The sequence below is a fragment of the Lampetra planeri genome, chromosome 35 (genome assembly GCF_965212315.1).
Source record: "Lampetra planeri chromosome 35, kcLamPlan1.2.h2, whole genome shotgun sequence".
Classification (NCBI taxonomy): domain Eukaryota; kingdom Metazoa; phylum Chordata; class Hyperoartia; order Petromyzontiformes; family Petromyzontidae; genus Lampetra; species Lampetra planeri.
Window position 1 is genome coordinate 2,918,928 of NC_136141.1, and position 22,549 is coordinate 2,941,476.

A 22,549-nucleotide genomic window follows, 5' to 3' on the forward strand; every position below is an offset into this window, starting at 1 on the left:
TTTTATATATATGGAGATACGCGTGGGAGACTCGTGGTGGCTGTTGCAGTGTGGTCTTCCCATGTCCAAGGTTGAGCACGTGGCTCCTTAATAAAGAAATCCTTCCCAGGACAAGGGCGTCGAAGTCGTCATTACACACATCACGCACGTCAAAAGCGTTTACGCGATTTTATTCACTTAACTGAACGATAACAACAATACTCTTTCTGTATGTAAACACGCATGAGATCAGATCACTTACACAGGTGTACGAGCAAACAAGTCACCTTTCAGCTTCGAGAAATCACTTGGACACCTGAACAACTTTGGCTCACGTTCGAGATGAACCCCAAAGCAGACAGACAGCTCTCATATCGAAACACCTGGGCTGTCCCCTGGGCTTTGAATTATTCCTAAATGGCACATGTATGACTTTCAAGGGTCTTTCAGGCCATATCCTAGTGACATCAAGGGGTTGCTACCTCTTGAGGTCCAAAAACTCAGGACATAATATCATAGGAAGAATATCTCGCAAGACTGGCAGAGGTCAGAACATGTACGTTCTTTGTCCAGAGTGGCGACTGCGGTTGTTAGCTCCAGGGGAACCTTTGTACAAACTTGTCGAATCCTGCTTGGGCTTATCAAGGTATTGTAAAACATTCGGATCATATTGCCGCGTGACAAGGGATCCATTATTTGGCTTTTGTCGAGTGGTGGATGGTGCATAGCTCTCGCTGACATTACACGCAACACGATCTAACCCGGAAGAAACCAATCGTGAACTTTATAACTTTATTTGACAGCGGGCACAAGTACGGGCGCGAGTCTTACTTTCCGTACGGTGTTATAATATTCCGGAGAATGCGGTAGGCGCGATGGGGCACATTGGGTGTGATTTACAAGTTGGTGGTGGGTCACTTAGGCCTGGCGACCTCACAGTGGTCCTGCTGAGGCACTGCAATCGACCGGCTGTGAATCTGGGCGCCGCGGTGGAGATGTTAACTACCTCGCCTGGTATACAGGAGGTCGTGGGTTCGATCCCGACTCTTGACGCCTGCTGCTGTATATTTGTAGTTTTCTAATTCTCCCCGCGGTCGCGTGGATTTTCTCCAGGTTCTCCAGTTTTTCCCTCCGCATTTGGTTGAGCTATCACACGTGACCAGGTCGCTTCTGAAAATGCTCTATATAGGCTCATTGGGCCTTACCATGTAAAAAAAGGATTAGTTTTTAGTTGAGTTTAATCGCGCCCAAATACTCCGGGAGTCAGCCGCCATTTTCACGTGAAACTAAAGCCGGTTATGTGCAACTATTCTGAGCGAGCTTTTTTTCGACCAATTAACTTACCTACTGAAGAGAGTTATTTCCTGCACTATTTTTTGAAGTAAATCTTTTAAAATGCATCTAGTTCTACGGGTCTGGATAAGGCACACTAGTTGCTTCAAACCATTTTTTATTTCACGTAAAAAGGGGTGCGATCATTGACTGGAGACTGAAAAACCCAATGAGATCCATGGGCTATCAAACACAGTTGTTATTAATCAACAGATTAAAGCAACGTTTTGTAGATGGTATTTGACCTCAATCACCTTATATTTAAATTCGACCACATGTAAAGTAATCCACGTTGAAGATACAGTTTGCAAATCATAAATCCGGGTACAAGGGGTATGGAAAAGATTTTGAGACATTCCCAAATAACTCAAAGCCGCTTAAGATTATGATCACGTGAATGGCCACATTTATTGTAAAAGTGTCTACCAGTTCGTGGTAATTTCTAATTATAGCCGAGCCAGTGGTGGAAATTCCGCATTGCCATGCTGAGGATTATTCTCTCAAAATGTTTTACCCACCCCGGAGGCATGATGGGCCAAGTCGATTCTTCACCATTATTTATACTTGTGGCATACCAACCACATTGCGGGACGAGTCCTCTTCACCGCAGGGACACGCATCCTGATTTTTTTAAATGATATTCATAGGATTGATAAAATAATCGTAATGTTAATTTTACGTAAAGCAACAATCTTGTAAAGTGGCCCTGAAAAGTGGTCAACAATTGCGAAAAGATCATCGACGCATTCGCACGATATAACACACATGGCGGCGATAATAATTGCAAACGGGCATTGCACATACATATATACAACATTTATATTATACACACGCACATTTAAAAAAACGTACAATAAGTGCAATGCATTTGTAATCATATTGACTGATTCGTGTCCTTTATTAACCCAGGTGAGATGACGATGAATGTTATTTTGATTATCAAATAAAACCACTGCAAGCGCTTGAATTATCATTCACTGCTAGCCGTGAGACAGATGGCACAACGTTGTAATAATCTTCTTGGTTCTTTCGGTAAAGTCACGTAGAAGGGAAATAATAAAATAATAAAAATAAAACATAATAAAATAATTCTAACGACGTTTCGGTTACAACGCAAGCAGCCGTCCTCAGGTGAAGGGTGAAACACCACCAAGCTTGGTTGTGTTGTAGCCGAAACGTCGTGAGAGTTACTTTATTATGTTTTATTTGTATTATTTTATTATTTCCCTTCTACGTGACTTTACCAAAAGAACCAAGAAGATGAATCCCTGCAGTCACGAAAGCTTTAAATCGTTGTAATAATGTTCATTCTTTATTTACCCCAAAGCATCTCGCTCAAGCCTTCGACTCCTTTCAGGAATCTCCTGCAATGGACGATTGGTCGGTCGGCTTGAGTATTTTGGCAAACGGGCTTCGCTCTTCAGGAACCCACCCGCTGTATTGCCACCCACACACGCCGCACCACACCACGTTGGCCTGCAGATGGGCGTCTGACGTGATGGCATGCAACCTCTGCCGCCGGCCCTCCGGATTACCGGCGTGGTGGTGCAACATCGTCGTCACCAAAGCAATGGCTCGCGTCAAACGGAAAGATGCAACCAAAGAACAAGCAGTTCTCATCGCGTCGATAGTAGGGGTCCAGCAATGGCAGTAGATTCAAGCCCTAGAAATGCCCCGAATTGTCGCAATTCAGGAGCTGCAATTTATCGGCAGGAATGTATGTAATTATGCAGCTTGTATTTAGACTTAATACATTTCAATTCATTTATTTATAGTGACATGCTTGCCTTTTCTCTACTTTGCACTCATATCGTTGTTTTCTATTGTTGTTGGAACTTTATGACCCCGTGCCCCGACTGGACACTGCTGATAAAGAGCTTCATAGCTCATCGGATTACTCCTCCAGTCGAAGTGAAAGATTTCTCAGTCTGAAGAATATCTTCGCGTATCATTTTCACCGTCTCAGTTTGCATATATTTTTTTCCTATCCGACTTGTACGTTGTTGTTTGCTTCATTATTTGTACATCCTTGTCGACAGCATTGTGGGCACAGCACCGCCCGCCGCTGCAGAACCTCAAGGAGAACGCCCAGCCACCGCCAACTCCTCAGCGCAACTCGGGATGGGCAATGAATGCTGGATCCCCAGCAACCCCCAAATCCCAAAGAAATATTATTATTTAAAAGCCTAAATGCAACATCCATTTTGCACATAAACTTGCGTGAGTTGACGAGCGTTGATTCTCACGCACGCCATTCAACGCACGTATCGCGAGCCCTACGAATTGACGTTAATCAATGAATCGATGGATTGTTACTCACCGAGTTGAGTACCTGGACTACGTGACCCGTGCTGTCCAGCGCGATTTTGAATCTTTGTTAATGAGAAAAAAACAAAACACTTAAAAGTAGTTTCCGCGAACATGCTGGTGACATTACCCCGTGGCACCGTTCCTGTACTTTACAATAAATCACTGCAGTAACTTCAAAAGCGTGCCTGAAAGTCACTTTTATCAGCAGTGTTTATACTTAACAAAGTTCAAACTCGTGCCAGACAGTCTGGCACTACAGTCCTACAAGACCACAAAATAAGCATATACATTTCTTCAGTGGTTGAATGCCAAAACATCTCAAAGGGCTTCGCATACAATCTTAAAGATACACCTAGGGCAAGACGTTGGAGAAGGGTAATTTGGGACGTGATAGAAAGGGCCTACTGATCAAATGAACTCGTAAGCTACGCGGAGTGAGCCTGGAGGGCGTGTGGATGGGCGACTGTTGTTCGTAAGAGGCGTTCTAGGATTTGTGCTGGGCAGTAGAGGGCAGTGCAGCAAACTTCATGCCCTCACATCCACTGCCAAGCGTGGTGAAGTAAGGTCAAATAACGCTTACGACCCACGGGACGTGTCAGTGCGTGTCCAGCCGCGGACTGACAAAGGGCTGCAGGTGTTGGTGTACGCGCGATAGACAGGAAGATTGATGCGCGCGTAAAGCACGCACAGGTCAGGGGTGGGGAACCGTTTTTCCTTACCAAGGAGGGAAGAGAACTTTCGAACGCCTTTCGCGGGGGGAATACACACGCTAACCACCCACACACACCTTGAAGTCATCCAACAACATCGCAAACATTAATCACAGCTCATCTTTACCGCACTAATGCGATGGCGTCGCCTGCTTTACCCTATCATGGACGTGTAGATGTCAGGCCACAGTTCGGAAGCAGACGGGACAGAATTATCCTGTCGCGGGGTGCCGTCTGGTGGGATTACAGAACAGCGAACCGAACGCGTGCGTCGGCCTAGCATCAGGAGGCCATTGCAGTGACAGAAGTGAGCGAGATCGTGAAAATCAGAAGCATGGTGCCGTTGCCAGCGAGATGATATTCCCACTCCAGTACCACCGGTGATAACGCCAAGATTCTTGCAGCGACGGGTTCACAGGCCGTTTACAAGTGGTCGACCTCCTGTGGCCACGGCCACCACGGGCCGTATGAAATGAAGCCTTGGCCCGCTTCCGGCCCACTGGCCGTAGGTTTATCCCCCACCCACCGCTTCGAGGACCTCAAAACTCCTCAGATCATCGTGCGGCAGCGACCGTCGTCACGCGATGCCGCTGGGCGCCGCGGGGCGGTGGTCGGGAGCGGCGGGGCTGGTGAGCTGGCGCAGAGCGTGCGAGATGGCGTGCGGCGTGTGGTCGGTGAACATGCGCGGGCTGATGAGGAGGGTGCGGAAGGCCGAGGGGTCCTCCCAGCGGGCGTGGAAACGCCGCGCTCCCCCGATGCAACTCCTGAGGAGTAAAGTCCCCACCCAGAGGGGTTAATTTTCCCGAGTTGCTGGTAGAACCCAGGGAAGGTGGCAGCGTGACTAGCGGACGCGGCCAGGGCAATTGGTGTACTAGATGTGCAGTGCCGAGTTAACGACACTGCGCAATTGTAACGTTAAAAAAGGTGTTTGCCTGTTCTTTCCCAAAATCTACAAGTGCTGTTGCTATCAGAGGCAGGAAAATGGCGAAAATTATGAAGTCGTATGGAAGGGACTAGTCTTTCCAGAAGACAGTCACTGTCAACTAACTTGAGCTGTTACTTATTTTAGACCCTGAAAAAAAGACTATGATATTGGTGCTAAAATTATGATGCTTTAAATTATGCTAAAATGATGATGCTGTTGAGAGCTAATGATGATTAACATGATGATTGGATAAGTTAATTACTTCCCTATACCAGGTTTTCAACTTGCGATTGTTGCGAGTCTGGCATCCTTCAACATCTCCACCTGGCTAGACACTTGAGAAAGGCCGTGTACAAATCGTCATCATCATCCAAGGCAGAACAAAACGAATCCACGCTCCGGTCAGTGGCATAGCTATAGTCGACACCGAGAGGCAAAGGGAAACTGAACATGGGAGTGCGCCCCCCATTTTTCCGAGGCCGTCTGGAACACTCTTCCTTCCAATATTAGGAAGCCACCGGAGCTATGCACTTTTAAATCTAGATTGCAAGCTCATTTTTTTAAACATGCTTTTTTTTGCTTAGTTTGTGGTCCTTCCCCCGCACCTCCGATTAGCACAGTTGGCTACATACGGTGTGCATCAGAACACATGCCAGAGGTCGCAACCGGGTACCCGATACCCGAACCCTACCCGATACCCGGCTACCCGTACCCGGCCGGGTACGGGTACCCGTTTGCGATCCTGGTGCGGCCGGGTAGGCCGTGAGTCACCGGTGAGTCACCGTTTGTCACTCATTTCTGGTAGGGTACGGGTAGCGTACGGGTACCCATACCTGGCCGGGTACGGGTACCCGTTTGCGACCCTGGTGCGGCCGGGTACGGGTAAGAAATCAAAACCCGTTTGCGACCTCTGACACATGCCGACCGGGCTACGCCACAGGGGCCGACTCAGCCCCTGACACAGCAACGACAACGCGGTGGCTCGCGACGATGGCACTCACCTGCCGGTCGACGCTCCCCTCTCCTCATCGTCGTCGACGAGGTGCAGGATGCGTCCGGGCAGGAAGAGCGGCTGCTGCTGGGCGATGAGCGACGCCTCGCCCGCCAGCGACACCGAAGCCGGCGGCCCATCAGCCAGGTCGGTCCCGGAGGAGAGCGCCAGCGAGAGCGTGAAGTCGGGCGGCGGCACCCATGCCGTGCACACCATGGGCTGCTGGTCCTCGCTGAGGTCGCCGGTGGACAGCAGCGGCTGCAGCAGCCTCGTGCGCTGCACCTCCGACTCCTCGTCCGCCGTGCCCGAGCTCACGCCGCACACCTCGTAGCAGCAGCCGAGCAGCAGGATCTGGTACTGAGAATCGGCACGGTTGGGTCCACCCCGCGCAAGTCAACGACGGGGCCCCATCAGCTGTTTTTTTTTTTCCTCTACGCGCTTTCCAGTTCAGCTCAGGTCGGAAGTGTTGATGCGTTTGCTCTATCGGCCTGTAACGGGGGTTGGAGCGATGGGGGGGGTGGTGCGTCGCGATAACTCTCGTAAAGACGATCCATTATGAATAGGAATTAAGCGTAAAGTTGTGTTGCTGTTAGGGAGTTAACAGAGAGCAGATCGGACAAATTGATCCAAGGGTTGCCGCCGAGGCTCGGTGATGTTCATAAAACATTTTTTTTTATAACGCTTCTGAGAACAAAATCACGTTGAAAAGCATTACAAGGATCCATGCAAATGCATCGACAATTGAGATATGCAGTTTACGCTGTGCAGTCTGCAATGTGAGGGTAAAGTGTTGGTAATTCCACCTCTTCCAAGATGTTTGGCAAGTGTGGAAGAGTAGGCCAAATGTCCTCGAGAGTGGTTCTCTACAGCTGTCTTTAGAGGACTTTCTGCCAGCAGGGGCGTGAGCAATTGCAGGATTGCGCCTTTACCTTTTCTACGCTGTTAAGAGTCGTACGGCATTGCGCCTTCACCAGCTACAACCTTCGACGCAATCAGTCTTCCTGCGCGCGAGCAAATGGCTCTTCAAATGTAACACAACAGACCCTTGACTCTTTCACACAGAATGAATTATCTTCCCACCGTTGCCAAAGGGGCTTGCTACCTCTGCCAATAGTCTTCCAATACAACACAAAGCCTCAACCAATGCGCACGAAACGATCATGGTTCCCACTGTCGCCAAAGGCGTCTCGCTCCTCTGGCAGCAGTACAGGCAGGTGAGGCTTGCCCCGTGCTTTGTTAGCAACGCGCGCGCGCTCACTCACCTTCGGACGATTGCTGGCAGAGATAATCTGAATGATGCTCTGCTTGAGGTCCTCCATGTTCGACAGGCTGAGTCTGAAGGCAAGGACAGCGTGTTCAATGCTCATGCCTGCATAGTCGATGACTGATGGATTATGATGGATGAATAATGGCTAAGATTGACTTATGATGTATGCATGCATGTTGAACTTCTTTCAAACCGTAAGCAGCCAATCGTATTAATCGGAGGTGCGGGGGAATCACAACAAACGAAACACAAAAAGGAGTTCCAAAGAAACGTCATGCAGTCATGCATTTTTTGGCAGCAACTTTCCCATTACTTCGTTCGTGGTCCACACTGGTTTTTCTCCCATCGATGAGTTTGTCGTTCCCATCGAACGCGGTTCAAAAACCAGGGTCCTAGGGTGGCCGCGCGGCTCAGGGGTTAGGGCACGAAGCTGCCACCGCTAGGATTGTGGGTACGAATTCGGGTTTCAGCCGCCCGCGATTGACCCTGGTTGTCAAGTCAAGCGAATTGATGGTCTCAGCCCGGCCACCAATGAGCGTGCGTTCTGGGCTGTCTGACACTGCTTGAAATTCACAAGTGCCATCATTGCAGTGATAATGGCTCAGAATTCCATGGAATATTGCGGTGATATGGCTAGAGAGCCCGGGGACACCACTTAAATGTATTTGTTTTCTTATTGACGATGCTGCAAACAGCCCAGGACAGCTTATATATTAAAAGATATTTGTTTTTTGGGTTGTGTCCTGATATGACCAAGTCTTACGAGCAGGATAGGTAATGAACGTCAGTGGACTATCACACAGTTAAATAAGACACTTATGGATGCAGTTGCTCTTGGATGTGCGACCCCCCCAAGCACAGCAGGTTGTCATAGGGCTTGCGAATCTACATAATGGTGGGCAACCAGCAGACGGCATTGCAGCAAAATTCACTGTACTCTCTCTGATCCCCGCCTCCACCAATATGCACTAAGCAGGGCGGCGAACTACGATCAATCAATTTCGATTTAAAGCTTTCGTGACTGCAGGGATTCATCTTCTTGGTTCTTTCGGTAAAGTCACGTAGAATGGAAATAATAAAATAATAAAAATAAAACATAATAAAATAATTCTCACGACAGAGACGCTGTCTCCCCGACAGACCTGTTCTTCACCTGAGGACGGCTGCTTGCGTTGTGGCCGAAACGTCGTGAGAATTATTTTATAATGTTTTATTTTTATTATTTTATTATTTCCATTCTACGTGACTTTACCGAAAGAACCAAGAAGATACGATCAATCAACCGGGGGGGGGGGGGTCCTCATCCAGCAGTGGATTGAAGGAAGGGCTGTGCATGCTGGTCTCACCTGGCCACCACGTCCTTGCCCACGACTACCGAGAGGACGAACTCGCGGGTGTAGTGAGCCAGTGTTTGACTGCCAAGTGGGTGGGAAGGGACAGAGCAAATCAGTCTTCTACGCAGGCGTTGCAATTCGAAACGTTGCAGTGACTGTACACAACACACGTGTGTGATGTGTGGTGTGTTTTGTTGACGTGTGTGTGTTTTGTGTTTATAGCTGTGAAACAAAGCACTTTCGTGGTAGCCTTGCTCCATAAGAATGTCACGAATACGAAATGTCCTCATGATGATGTTGTGTGTGCAGGTGTACTTGAGTGTGTGTGTGTCTGTGTGTGGGGAGCGGTAGTGTAGCGATTAGCACGCTGCGCTATGAACCCGGCGACCCGAGTTCGATTCCCGCTCACGGCTAACACCAGTGACGATTATCTGAACCGGTCCCGGGCCTCCCCTAGGTCGACTCAGCCTCAAATTAGTCCCTGGTGCGGTGTGTAAGCATCGCCACTAGGGAGACAAAGGCGGTCGGGCGTGGTGCTGGCCACCGACCCCCTCGTGTACCGTTCCGGCCTTCATAGGTGCTCGCTAACAGCACTTGCCCCTCCAGTCTGTTAAGGCTATATGGGGGATCTTTGTTGTTGTTTGTATAAATAAGCGTATGTCCTCGGGTATTGTGGCGGTTAGCGAGCTGTGCTACGAACCCGGTGACCCTAATTCAATTCCCACTCACGGCTAACATGAGTGAAGATTATCTGAACCAGTCCTCGGCCTCCCCGAGGTCGACTCAGCCTCAAATGAGTACCTGGTGCAGTGTGTGAACATTGGCACTAGGGAGACCGCCGGGCATGTTGCTAGCCCCCCACCCCCTCTCATGCTGTTGCAGCCTTTATAGGTGCTCGCTAACAGCACTTGTCCAAGTCTGTTAAGGCTATATGGTGGTCCTTTGTTTTTTGTGTATGTGCATCTATTTTTGTTGTGTGTGTATTTCCGTGCAGTTAGTGTGAACATATATGTGTGATGCATGTGCATGGGCGGTTCTATGTATATGCTGCGTGTTTTTGCGTATACTTGTGTGTGCGCTTATCAATTCAGCAAAAATATCCTTAGGCGCTTTCGCACCGTACGTAGCCAACCATGCTAATCGGAGGTGCGGGGGAAGGACAACAAACGTGACACAAAAAGCAGTTCCAAAGAAATGTAGTTTTCAACCTGGATTTAACTGTGCGTAGCTCTTGTGGCTTCTTAATAGGCATCACCCGCTCGTCTCTCTGTGTCACCGTCGCCCACACGTCTCTCCGCCACTCTACTCTCTGGCCATCCACCAACTCGGAGCTCACCTGAGAAGTCCGCCGGGTGGTGAGAAGGCGTAGCACCTCAGCCGGGGGTAGGCACACCGCAGCAGGATGGAGAGCAGCACCGCCACCCCGCCGCCCATGCTGTGCCCCGTCACGACCAGGTGGTAGTCCTGCATTGAGATAGTTAAACAAAGATAAAGATCCCTGTATAGCCTTCACAGACTGTTGGGGAAAGTGCTGCTAGCAAGCACCTATGAAGGGCGGAACTGCCTTTGTCTCTTCTTGGTTCTTTCGGTAAAGTCACGTAGAAGGGAAGTAATAAAATAATAAAAATAAAACATAATAAAATAATTCTCACGACGTTTCGGCCACAACGCAAGCAGCCGTCCTCAGGTGAAAAACAGGTCTGTCGGAAAGACAACGTCTGAATGAAAACCAGCGTATATTATATACGCTGCCAAGCTTGATGGTTCTTCACCTGAGGACGGCTGCTTGCGTTGTGGCCGAAACGTCGTGAGAATTATTTTATTATGTTTTATTTTTATTATTTTATTACTTCCCTTCTACGTGACTTTACCGAAAGAACCAAGAAGATATTCGGCCCATACTTCACCACGCTTACAGTTCCGCGGTGGATGCGGCCAAGTGGTAGCGCGGTCGCCGCTTGACGGCGCAGGGGTTCGCGGTTCAAATCCAGCGGACACCCTGGTTAACACCGCGGGCGTAATAACAACGGTAATAAACTATTAAAAACTATATAAACTAGTTTTATGTTACCAGGTTTGTGTTAAAAAAAACAACTCACCTGTGCCTGCTGAAACGCTTCATTCAGGATGCCGTCGTTGACCAATCTCTGGTGAATGAATGTGGCCGCTTGAATCATGCCCTGAATGTGTCATAGATAAGAGCAACGTGGTACACATTTCAGTCTTGCTCTTCCATGCAGACAAACAACTACCTATAAATCCACACACACACACACCCACCTGACGATAAATCCTACACAAATGCATAACTTGGAATATCATTGTCGGTAACATCATCTCCCCTGAGTGGCTAAAATAAGTACCACTTTGTGGGAGCCAACACCGGTTGTCCCATGGAGAGGCTGGTCCCCACCATGAAAGTGTCTTTCAGCCATACTTTAGCAGTCACTGCAGTGGCCGTTTTGCCAAAGAGTGCCATGCTAAAAGGTGATGTAACGAGTACACTCATGACCGCGTCTTTCACAAACGTTCTCAAACAGCCGACATTGGTCAGGATAAATGCAAAACCCGGCAAACTGGGGTTTACCGTGCATAGAGTTTGTGCGAACCACAAGAGCTACACAAGCCATCTGTTTAATTTGGTGGCACCTAGCCGTAGCGTGCTGCTTGTAGACCTACCTTGTGAGCGTAGCAGTCCTGCTGTAGGCCGTCCACTTGCATGCTCTCGCAGTCGGCCGAGAGATCCGTCAAGACGTCCTGTGGTTCCCGCGCGCACGTGACAAGCACATGCGAGAAAAAAATCAACCCTCGCCGTGACTGCTGCATCTCCACTGCCTCCACAAGTCATCACGACACTCATCTTTCCTTTATCCACCGGTTAAAGTTTCTCGATTCGCCCGACAAGAATTCTCATAGATCGTCACAGTTCGGTGTCGCAATTTCACTCCGCGATGAATTCTCCTTCGTCATACGTCAGCTCAAGACTATGAATGTTTGACATGAATCCAAAAAACACAGAAAACCCACACCTTGCAAACCCATCCGAGTACGAACCAGGTTCGGTGCTACTGAGCTTCCAAGATATGACGAGATCGGGGGCAATGAAGGTAAATTGGTCGCAGGCCTGTTGCGTTGCGCACTTTGTGTGAACCGGGCGTTTACCGCGGCGGGACTGTGGCATTGTGGGAGGGGGGGGGGAACGCACCCTCAGCGACAGCGTGCCCCGCACGGACACGACCACCGCCTGCGTGTCGTGATCGAGCGCCACGAAGAACGGGATCTGGTAAACCTGCGTGAGAACGAAACGCATCAACAACGAGACGCATCAACAAAGATTCGTCGTCAGCCGTGGTCAATATCACTGCTGAACGAAGGCCTCCCCATTATGTCACCATCTCTCACGGCTACAGCTTAGGATCTCTTATTCACAGTGCAACATGATCAACATTTGAGAGACGTCAAGGAAATAACATGATGTTAGCCATGGCCAGGAATTGAACTCGGGTCGTCGAATTCATAGGACAGTTTTATAAACACTGCGCCACCAATCTACCCAAATCACGGTCTTTACTGAAACCGAATTTTCTCAAGCTGAGCTGTCCATTCAAGTAATCGATTCCTCTACCGATTACGTGTTTGATTACTCGACTAAGGAGACAAAACGAGAGGTGACGGGCGGCGCTTGACGACGTCTTCAACATTATCAGCCGCCTCACGCTGGGCATGGCTTGTAGGAGGGTTTCACGAAAAAGTCGATATAAATTTTCGGTCCATCGTTGAATCTTCGATATCGTACAGAGACGAGAGAACCCTGGCTGCGCTCACCGCGTTGTGGAAGCTGACGTGGATGAGGTCGTTCCTGCAGAGGCCCGTGACGCGCAGCACAGTCGCGACGTGGCGACCGTCACCGCCATCGCCACCGCCGACCAACGAATACTCGGCGCTCTGCTGTCCTCCACGCCTACAGCTGCACGCACACACGCACACACCCACGCACTCACACACGTACCCACGCACACATGCACCCACTCACACACGTACCCACACACACATGCACACACTCACACACGTACCCACGCACGTAGCCACCCATGCACACACTCACACACGTACCCACGCACACATGCACCCACGCACCCACGTACCCACGAACGTACCCACACACGTACCCACCCACGCACGCACGTACCCACGCATGCACACACTCACACACGTACCCACGCACGTAGCCACGCACACATGCACCCACGCACCCACCCACCCACACAGACACGCACGCACGTACCCACGCACGTACCCACCCACGCACGCACACATGTATGGGATACGCCTGGTTTAAGGATTTGTTGAGTCATTGCTAGATTCGTGCGTAACATTTCAAAAGTAAAGGCCCTGCAATTGCTTGCTCACATTACTGCTGGCGGAAAGACGTCCAGTATAGGGAGCTCCAGAGAGCCCCCCCTAGAGGTATTTGGTCTTCTGTCCTACACTGGCCAGTTGTCTTTGAAGAGGTGGGAATACCCACACTTGACCCCACCACACACGACCTGCTGATCGATAACATGTGGTGAACTTATTTATTCTGCTGGGTGGGCAGAGGAGGGAGAGGGGGTTTAGGTAACTTGCCCATTATTTTAAACTGCCGCGTTGGGAGATAAAATCGAACCGGCACCCATCCGGATCGCAAGTAACTGGTGCTCACCATCAGTAAACTAAACTACTATTTTTATTTTACTAGGTAAGACCCACTGAGCGATATAGCTCTTTTTTCAGAAGCGACCTAGCTCTCACAAATGATAGGCTCAATGAAGTGGCTTATCACGTGGAAATTTATAGCAGCCAAATACTCCAAATGCATGTTGATTCTAAATGTGGAGGGAAAAACCGGAGGATCCGGAGAAAAATCCACGCAACCATGGGGAGAGAGACACATGCAAACTCCAAATATACAGGCATCGTCAGGGTCGGGATCGAACCCATGACCTCCTGCATACCAGTCGAGCGTGATGACATCTCGCCACGCATGGCAGCGTCGACGGTGTTTCACTAGTAATATTTTAAACTCTTGACTGGGATGTTGTATACCGACTCGTGGCACTGTCGGCGTGTGCGAGAGACACGGAAGGGATGAACCGAGAAGAAGAAACCCCCACCTGCAGTTCTCGAAGAACACGGAGAGGCCGGAGAGTGGATTCTGTAGGACATACATGGGCCAACCGTAGGCCGCCCACGCAAACTTTGCGTAGTGAGCGGCGCTGTCCAGCTCCACATTCAGGCTCTCCTGCTGCTCCGCACGACATGGGGAACCACGCAGACGCAAGTCACCGCTACGAGCCCAGGCCAGGCTAGGTGCACAATGCGCACGCTGAAACCTCAACGCGATCTCTAGCTCTCTTTGTCGCAGGAAGCCACTGGGAGCTATGCACTTTTAAATCGAGATTGAAAACTTATTTGTTTAGAACTGCTTTTTGTGCTTTGTTTGTTGTCCTTCCCCAGCACCTCAGATTAGCGTGGTTGGCTACGTACGGTGTGATAGAAGTTCAACATACATACATACATACGTTCTACTCATTGATGAGGATTCACGACCTCGATGATGTTGACACTCCTCCACTCTCTGTAATTTTGTGCTTTTCTAGAACATTCCTTTAATACTGTCCACCCAGTTGCATTTACAATACCCTCCATCCATCGGATACATCCCTTTCCCATGGGCACAAGACGATGGAAAGAGATTGCTTCTTCCTTTAAATCATCAGCAACTGATGTCAATACAACTGAGGGCAATGATGCACGAACGTTTGAAATGATCAATAAACGAACAATAGAACAAATGAACGAGCATGTGCCTTACAGGATGGGCACTGAGCAAGACAGACAACAGAATAACAAACAGAGTAACAACTCAGAGAGCGAGCGAGGGCCTGACCAGTCGGACCACGATCCAGAGAGACAACGCGTTTGTCAAGTTATCAACAAAGAGCAAAAAGGGACGAAACTATGGACGAACTGGTAAGCAAATAACCCTGGAAGCGAGGGAGCAAGCACGAGTCTCACCGGGTGGGCTATGAGCGAGAGAGGCCCCTCAGTGACGACCTCATGTGGGCCCTGCCGGTCCTGCTGCTGGTGAAGCAGGGACAGCCCTGCCGCGATGTCGCTGGCTACGAGGTCCGTGTCCTGCGCGAGAGAAGAGAGATGAAGGTTAAGGGTTCTGCGCAATACAAAACGCTCCGTCTAATTTCATTGATTTGTTTAGTCATAGCTGGCTGTCGTGGCGCAACACGGCTGTAATCCGGCGCTGTAAAAGCAAGGCTTGATGGATCAACCTGGGAAGAATCGCAAACAGGCTGAGGAAACATCAGATAAAAAGCCCCTAGTAAAACTAAACTATTTTTTATTTTACCAGGTGAGGCCCATTGAGCTATATAGCTTTTTCATAGGCGACCTGGCCACAAACGATACCACAACGAAGTGGCTTATGTGGAAATTTATTTCAGCTAAATACTATAAACGCATGTTTCTAAATGTGGAGGAAAAAACTGGAGGACCCGGACAAAGATCCATACGATCACGGGGAGAAAATGCAAGCTCAAAATACACAGGCGTCAAAGTTGGGATCATAGCCACAACCTTCTGTATACCAGGTGAGGTAGTTAACATCTCGCCAAAATTAAAAAGTAATCTATGATTGCGGACAAAATGAGCTTCCCGCCTGTGTATACCCAAAGCGTGCGACATACAAACGTCACCCCCGACATACCAAGAAGAAGTCGCTGAGCACGCGCGCGATCTCGGAGAAGGCCCCGCCGTGGTCCTCATCCCCGAGCCAACAGCACAGGAGCCGCACGCGCGTCTCCCACACGCGCCGCGCCGTGCCACGCGCTGCGCACAGCAGCCGCATCGAGTCGGCGCCACCGCCATCGCCGCTCGCCTCGCTGTGGCCACCCAGCGGGTCAAACGCCAGCGCCACCGTGACCAGCGTGGCCAGCATGATGATCCAGCTGCCGAGGGAAAAATACAGCGATAGACGAAGAGGTCAGGAGTCCTGGTGTTTTAATATTGTCGCCTGCTGCTCTGCTGGAGCGAAGGAATCGTCTGGCACGCAAATGCTAGATGGATTATTGGAATGCGAGAATGACAGAGAGAGCGACGGCTCGGGAAAGCCATCCAGCAGTCGATAGGCACAGTGCTGAAAACAATGGGCCCGACAACGTCAGAGAAACACGGCCGCCGATCACGTGACACGCGCGGTCACCTGGTGGCGACGGCTCCCTTCATGGCGGTGAGCGCTTCGTCGCCGCAGTCGGCGACAGACCGCAACCGCACGCTCCACGCGGAGCCCAGCACCGTCCACACGAGCTCGGGTGCGTAGAGCAGCGTGCGTGCGTACACCAGGTTCGGCATGCGTCGCCGCTTGTACGGGAGGCCGATGGTTCCTGCGTGCGGTGAACCGCACCAACGTAAAGCGGTAACATCAGGCGTTGCTGTTGACTCCCCCGTCTGGTATGCAGGAGGTTGTGGATTCGATCCCGACCATGGCGCCTGTATATTTGGAGTTGGCATGTTATTCCCGTGGTCGCGTGAATTTTTCTCCGAGTCCTCCGGTTTTTCCCTGCACATTTACAATCAACGTGCGTTTAGAGTATTTGACTGCTAGAAATTTCCACGAAGATAAGCCACTTTTTTTTATTTAAAGCTTTCGTGACTGCAGGGATTCATATTCTTGGTTCTTTCAGTAAAGTCACAGAGAAGGAAAATAATAAAATAAAATAAATATAAAACAATACAAATTCTCACGACGTTTCGACTGCAACACAAGCAATCGCCGATTTCCCTTCTACGTGACTTTACCGAAAGAACCAAGAATATATAAGCCACTTTGTTGAGCTATCATTTGTGATAGCCAGGTCACTTCTAAAAAAGAGCCAAGTAGCTCAGTGGGTCTTACCTCGCAAAAGAAAAATATAAATAGATTTTTATCTACTGCGCAGGTGAAACCAGGTCTGTCGAGGTTTCACCTGAGGACGGCTGCTTGCGTTGTGGCCGAAACGTCGTGAGAATGATTTTATTATGTTTTATTTTTATTATTTTATTACTTCCCTTCTACGTGACTTTACCGAAAGAACCAAGAAGATGAATCCCTGCAGTCACGAAAGCTTTAAATCGAAATAAAACAAACTGAAGAGTTCAGTTCCTGAAGACGCTCCCAGCACGTGGGGTGAATAACATCAGACGTCATGCTTAACACGCGGCACAACCCGAGAACACATCGGAGAGCCAAAAATAAATCAGCAATGCAACGCGTCTCTCTCTTACGCGTAACACACCATCGGCGATGTGTCTGCACGCTCCTCACCCTGCATGCTGGTGTACACGACGCACGCAAGCACGAGCAGCACGGCCAGGAGGATGATGATGTTGCCGAGCAGGAAGGTGCTGAGTGTGGCTCCCCCCTCGCAGTGGCTGAGCTCCGTGCGCTGCCCCGTGTACAGCACCAGCATCACGATCCACCTGCATGGCACGATGTTTAACATTAGGCTGAGTTCATCTTCTTGGTTCTTTCGGTAAAGTCACGTAGAAGGGAAATAATAAAATAATAAAGATAAAACATAATAAAATAATATTTTATTATGTTTTATTTTTATTATTTTATTATGTTTTATTTTTATTATTTTATTATTTCCCTTCTACGTGACTTTACCGAAAGAACCAAGAAGATGAATCCCTGCAGTCACGAAAGCTTTAAATGGAAATTTAGGCTGAGTTGTAGCACCTGTAGTGGTTGTAAGGGTCGCATGAAGTAATTACATACAAAGACAAAGATCCCCTGTATAGCCTTAACACACTGTTAGAGTAAGTCCTGTTAGCAAGCACTTATGAAGGCCGGCACGGCACACGGGGGGGGGGGGGGGGTAGCCAGCACTCTTCAACACTCAAAGTTTCCCTTTCGCCAATCATCACCCACCACTTGCTGCCATCTCGTAAACCAACGAGGTGTCACCAGGAAGATAACGAGAGCAGTTTGGGTCATAAATCTCCACCACACACAAAAAAAACATTCAACTTTGGTCAATACCCGTGATTCCACTGCACTGCACCACACCACACCCAGCCACACTTCCATTCTTTGACAGATTCCATAGTTTCGATTGAAAGCTTTCGTGACTGCAGGGATTCATCTTCATGGTTTTTTCGGTAATGTCACGTAGAAGGGAAATAATAAAGTAATAATGGTATTTTTATTATTTATATTTTTATTATTTTATTATTTCCCTTCTACGTGATTTTACCGAAAGAACCAAGAAGAAGATTCCATAGTTGTGTAATAAGAACGCTAACGTGTATTGGTCCGGGTACGCGTGTCGAATACAACGAATGGCAGTGACTTCCACACAACATTTGTGCCAGGCCAGGTGCACTTTGAGGCCACGTTAAAGTGTGGAAAGGCTCGTTGGCAGGACACTACGGGCCAGACCCTAGGGGTGTTTTGTGTTGACTGTTTGGGTTGATTGACCGACTGAGATAACTGCAAGATGAACTCCATGTACTGCCGATAATGCCACTGTGAAAAATTCTGAACAGACACACACACACCGGGCATCGCGTCCTATCTTCTGACGGATCCAAATTTTAAATACTGTACAGGTTTTTTGGGGGGTTAGATGCTACGCGATCTAACCCTAAAAAACCCAGTTTTATTGATATTGGTCGCGAAAGCCTACGTGTTAAACGGATCCGAATTCGTCCAATAATAAACAAACACTGTCACTTCAAACACGAACTTATATATCGCCACACTCCTTAATTTGGAACGTGGGTTCATCGCCTATTATTGACGACACCTTCCCATACCTGGGCAGCACTCTCCTTCAGCCAAATCCCCTATTTATCAAATACCGACATTGACTTTAGAAAAAAACCATGACACTGATCCAGCATGCCGAGTCATTGACACGAATATCCGACACCACATCAACCCACGACTTCCTTAATCAACATCCCACCTTAATTAATCAACGATGAACGTTAATTAACGTCAATTCACATGACACAATAACGCCTACCATATCGCTCGCACGAAAAACTCGAAGGAGCCCGGGAAGACGAGGTCGTCGCTTGCCACCCCCCAGCGCCGGCCGAACACCCTCAAGCCCGGCATGGCAACTAGCCGAGACCGGTGTCCACTCGTGTCCACTAGGCCTCACGGCGCTACTGCCGTCAGAATGAACGTAAAAACTAAACATAAAACAAACCCGCGAAGCCGAGACATTGTCCAAACGCGCGGACTACGACACTTTAACGCGGTGGTTGTTTCGTTGAATGTCGGAGTTTCGTCGGAGGCTCTGAGGTAATCACTTTTCAAAGTGAAGCAGAAATAATTTCAACATCCCTCAGACGCGAGCCTCCTCTCATTCCGGCTTCCCCATTCGTCACGTTTCAGGTTTCGTTTCGGCGATTTTTTTTAATAAAAAAAACATTTTTTGTGGGCGACAGAAAAAAATAGAACGTCGGTGAGACGATTTAAAAGGAAATCGATTTTTGTTTTCGAAGATGATCGGGGAATAACAATTGTTGTCGTTGTGGTCGTTAATGACGTCACTGTATTTGTATGGTGACGTCACTGTATTTGTGTGGTGACGTCACTGTATTTGACGGTGTTGCCCATGGCAACCCACGTTCATGTTTAAAATGCGTCGATTGACGTCAGTGTGACGATTAAATGCAATCGATTTTAGTTTTCGAAGATGATCGGGGAGTTACAATGCTGTGTTATTGTTGTCGTTGTGATCGTTAATGACGTCACTGTATTTGTGTGGTGACGTCACTGTATTTGTGTGGTGACGTCACTGTATTTGACGGTGTTGCCCATGGCAACCCACGTTCATGTTTGAAATGCGTTGCTTGGCGTATTCTGTGTGTGTTGTGTGGTTACAATAAGCGACGCGGGCTATTCCGTTTAAGAGTAGATAAAAAATTAACCCGTAAAAACAAAGTTTTTCACTATAAATCCTTTATATGCGTGGCGGCTAGAGTCCTCTCGTCCTCTGGCTTGAGATGGCTGCCACCTATGGGTCAGATGATTGCATTGCACCATTAAGCAATTGGTAATTAAATATAAAAAAAAATTCCTAAAAAGTGTAAAGTTATGGAAAAAAATTTTCACGAAAATAAATTGTCACGCACAACGAGTCTGTGTGCAAAATGTCAGCTCGATTGGATCACGGGAAGTGGGTTAAAAAACGACCGAAAGATTTGCACGGTCGTAAGCGCGCAAGCAAGCAAGCAAGTGAACTTAATATAAAGGATTTAAATAAAAAATAATAATTATTATTTTCTATCTACGTGACTTTACCGAAAGAACCAAGAATACATATCCTGATTGTGATCGGTCGACCGGCAATTAATATATCAGTGCCCGGCACACCACATCCAGTATCCATCTCGCTATTGCTGGGGCTACTAGCTCGCGCCCACTATAGTTTGCCCAGCGACCCTGAAAACACATTCAGTGACAAAAATAGGCTTCTGGGTGTATACGACGCATACCATCGCAGATTAACATTTATCCCTAAGCTCACGATAAATATAGTCAATAATCTACGGATAAACGCGGTGAAAATTGTCAATTTACTAACAATCCGCAATCAATTACTTCGGATCGAGATGAATTTAGCACTTGCAGATCACAATGTCCATACACGTCTGCGTGTTGAACTTCTTTCGTACCGTACGCAGCCAACTGTTCTAATCGGAGGTGCGGGGAAAGAACTAAACACCAAAAGCAGTTCTAAAGAAATTCGTTTTCAATTTGAAGTGCCAACCCACTGCTGAATGATGGTCTTTATGTGCCCGTGTTGGTTTGACCATACTTCACCACGCTGGTTAGTGAGGATTGGCGAAGCTAGTGGGAGGGTGGGGGTGGGGTAGCCCACCTATTACTGGCCACTAATGTTAGCCGTGAGCGGGAATCGCCCTCTGGGCGCCAGGTTCACGATGCACAGCACTCACCACTCTTGCAACCCGCCATAGTAATGTGGAATGTCCAGTACTCATCGCGAGACGATTGCCGAACGAGGATGACCTGCCCGTGCCATGCAGGCCTGCGGGTCCTCCTCATCCAGCAGTGGATTGAAACGGACACACACACACACAAGCACCAACTATGCAAGAATCATGTTTATTGTACACTCGGCGGCTACACTCGTGTTTGTAACAAAGCGTCGATGTTGTTCAACATCCAAGGCAAGGCGTCCTGCAGTCGTTCCCCATCTCGCGTGCGTCTCAAATCAACGCTGCAACGGGTGGTGACGTGTGTGGGGGGGGTCTGTGGTGGTCGTGGAGGTGCTGAAACAAATGTGACGGACTGCTATTATAGTGTGGAGTTGAACTAAACGAGAGATTTAACACGTAGGCTTTCGCGACCAATATTATTCATAATCAACGTTTTCTTGCGAATTGCCCGATGATGCTGGATGCAATTACCAGCGAAACGTCGTACTCAAAAAATTGTAAATGCTGTGGGTTCACGCTTCAACACACCGGTTGGCTAAAGCAGTGAACTATTTGTCTTTTGTCAACGTGATACTTTTTTTTGCTGATTGACCGTGTCGGGTGGTGGAGGGTTACGACACATTTATAAATAACGCGATCTAACCCAAAAACGTTGATTATGAATAAACGAGAGATAACGACGAGATCGCGATATGAAACACTCGACGCAAATCAGCACGTTCAGACCAGAGATCGGCAAAGCAAAATAACAAGAAGAGTAAAATTTGTTTTTAGCAAATTCGATAAAAACTAAAAAAACCTCCAATATATTTGAAGAGCCGCAATGCAACGTGAATGACGTCAGGAAGCAGTCCGTCAAAAAGCCGCAGAATGCCGACTCCTGGTCGAGGCAGAGCCAGAGTGTGTGTCGGGCCGATCGAGAGTGATGGAGGAGGCTCATGCGCAGATTTATCCCTACAGTGGTGACAATTAAATGTGTTGTTGTTTGGGCACGAAGCCACGTTTAAATCCCACACTTTTTAGGAGCTGTTAAACAATCTACCCCTTTCGATTTAAAGCTTTCGTGACTGCAGGGATTCATCTTCTTGGTTCTTTCGGTAAAGTCACGTAGAAGGAAAATAATAAAAATAAAACATAATAAAATAATTCTCACGACGTTTAGGCCACAACGCAAGCAGCCGTCTTCAGGTGGAGAACAGGTCTCGACAGACGGCTGCTTGCGTTGTGGCCGAAACCTGAGAATTATTTTATTATGTTTTCTTTTTATTATTTTATTATTTTCCTTCTACGTGACTTTACCGAAAGAACCAAGAAGATGAATCTACCCCTTGCAGCCAATCGATGAATTGTCACAATCTACGGGGGTCACTATTCCAAATTGAACCATCAATTAATTATTCTTTAAACGGTGCCAATGTGGCAGCCTCTCGTGGCTGCATGAATCACGTAAACCAATTGCAACAAATAAGAATTCAAATTTTAAAAAATCCACTGGTTCTTACATTCATAATTTGACACGTGTATCATGAGCTTAAGAACTGATATTTATCAATTAATTAGTGGAATTTAAAACTCATGTCTAGTCAGAGTATGACTCCCATACCAGCCAGGCGCGAATTTAAATCAACAAAAGTCGACTGGTTCTCACAGTCATAATTTGACACGTGTATCATGAGCTTAAGAACTGAT

At 48.2% G+C, this 22,549-nt stretch overlaps 1 protein-coding gene across 2 annotated transcripts; it reads right to left on the minus strand.

The window, feature by feature from the left end:
* Positions 1 to 154: 154 nt before the first annotated feature.
* Positions 155 to 19,454, minus strand: LOC144730269 (diacylglycerol lipase-beta-like). 2 transcript variants are annotated; one of them, XM_078610945.1, is made up of 15 exons: positions 18,913 to 19,454; positions 17,205 to 17,359; positions 16,104 to 16,284; positions 15,609 to 15,849; positions 14,906 to 15,025; positions 14,002 to 14,129; positions 12,674 to 12,815; positions 12,054 to 12,137; positions 11,528 to 11,605; positions 10,948 to 11,028; positions 10,185 to 10,312; positions 8,861 to 8,929; positions 7,510 to 7,582; positions 6,258 to 6,604; positions 155 to 5,095 (listed from the first exon to the last, which is right to left on the minus strand). In XM_078610945.1, exons 1-15 carry the CDS (start codon positions 19,005 to 19,007, stop codon positions 4,909 to 4,911), a joined length of 2,109 nt encoding a protein of 702 aa, XP_078467071.1. In that variant the 5' UTR covers positions 19,008 to 19,454; the 3' UTR covers positions 155 to 4,908. The 2 variants fall into 2 exon arrangements, with proteins under 2 accessions (XP_078467071.1, XP_078467070.1); XM_078610944.1 differs by having other exon boundaries at positions 14,002 to 14,132.
* Between the last annotated feature and the right edge of the window lie 3,095 nt (positions 19,455 to 22,549).

Excerpts from the sequence above, each read along its gene's own strand:
- LOC144730269 (XM_078610944.1), bottom strand. The coding sequence starts at position 19,007 with ATGCCGGGCTTGAGGGTGTTCGGCCGGCGCTGGGGGGTGGCAAGCGAC. Across the intron at positions 17,360-18,912 it reads TTTTTCGTGCGAGCGATATG|GTGGATCGTGATGCTGGTGC; the intron begins GTAGGCGTTATT and ends CGTGCCATGCAG. Across the intron at positions 10,313-10,947 it reads AAGCGTTTCAGCAGGCACAG|GACTACCACCTGGTCGTGAC; the intron begins GTGAGTTGTTTT and ends ATCTCAATGCAG.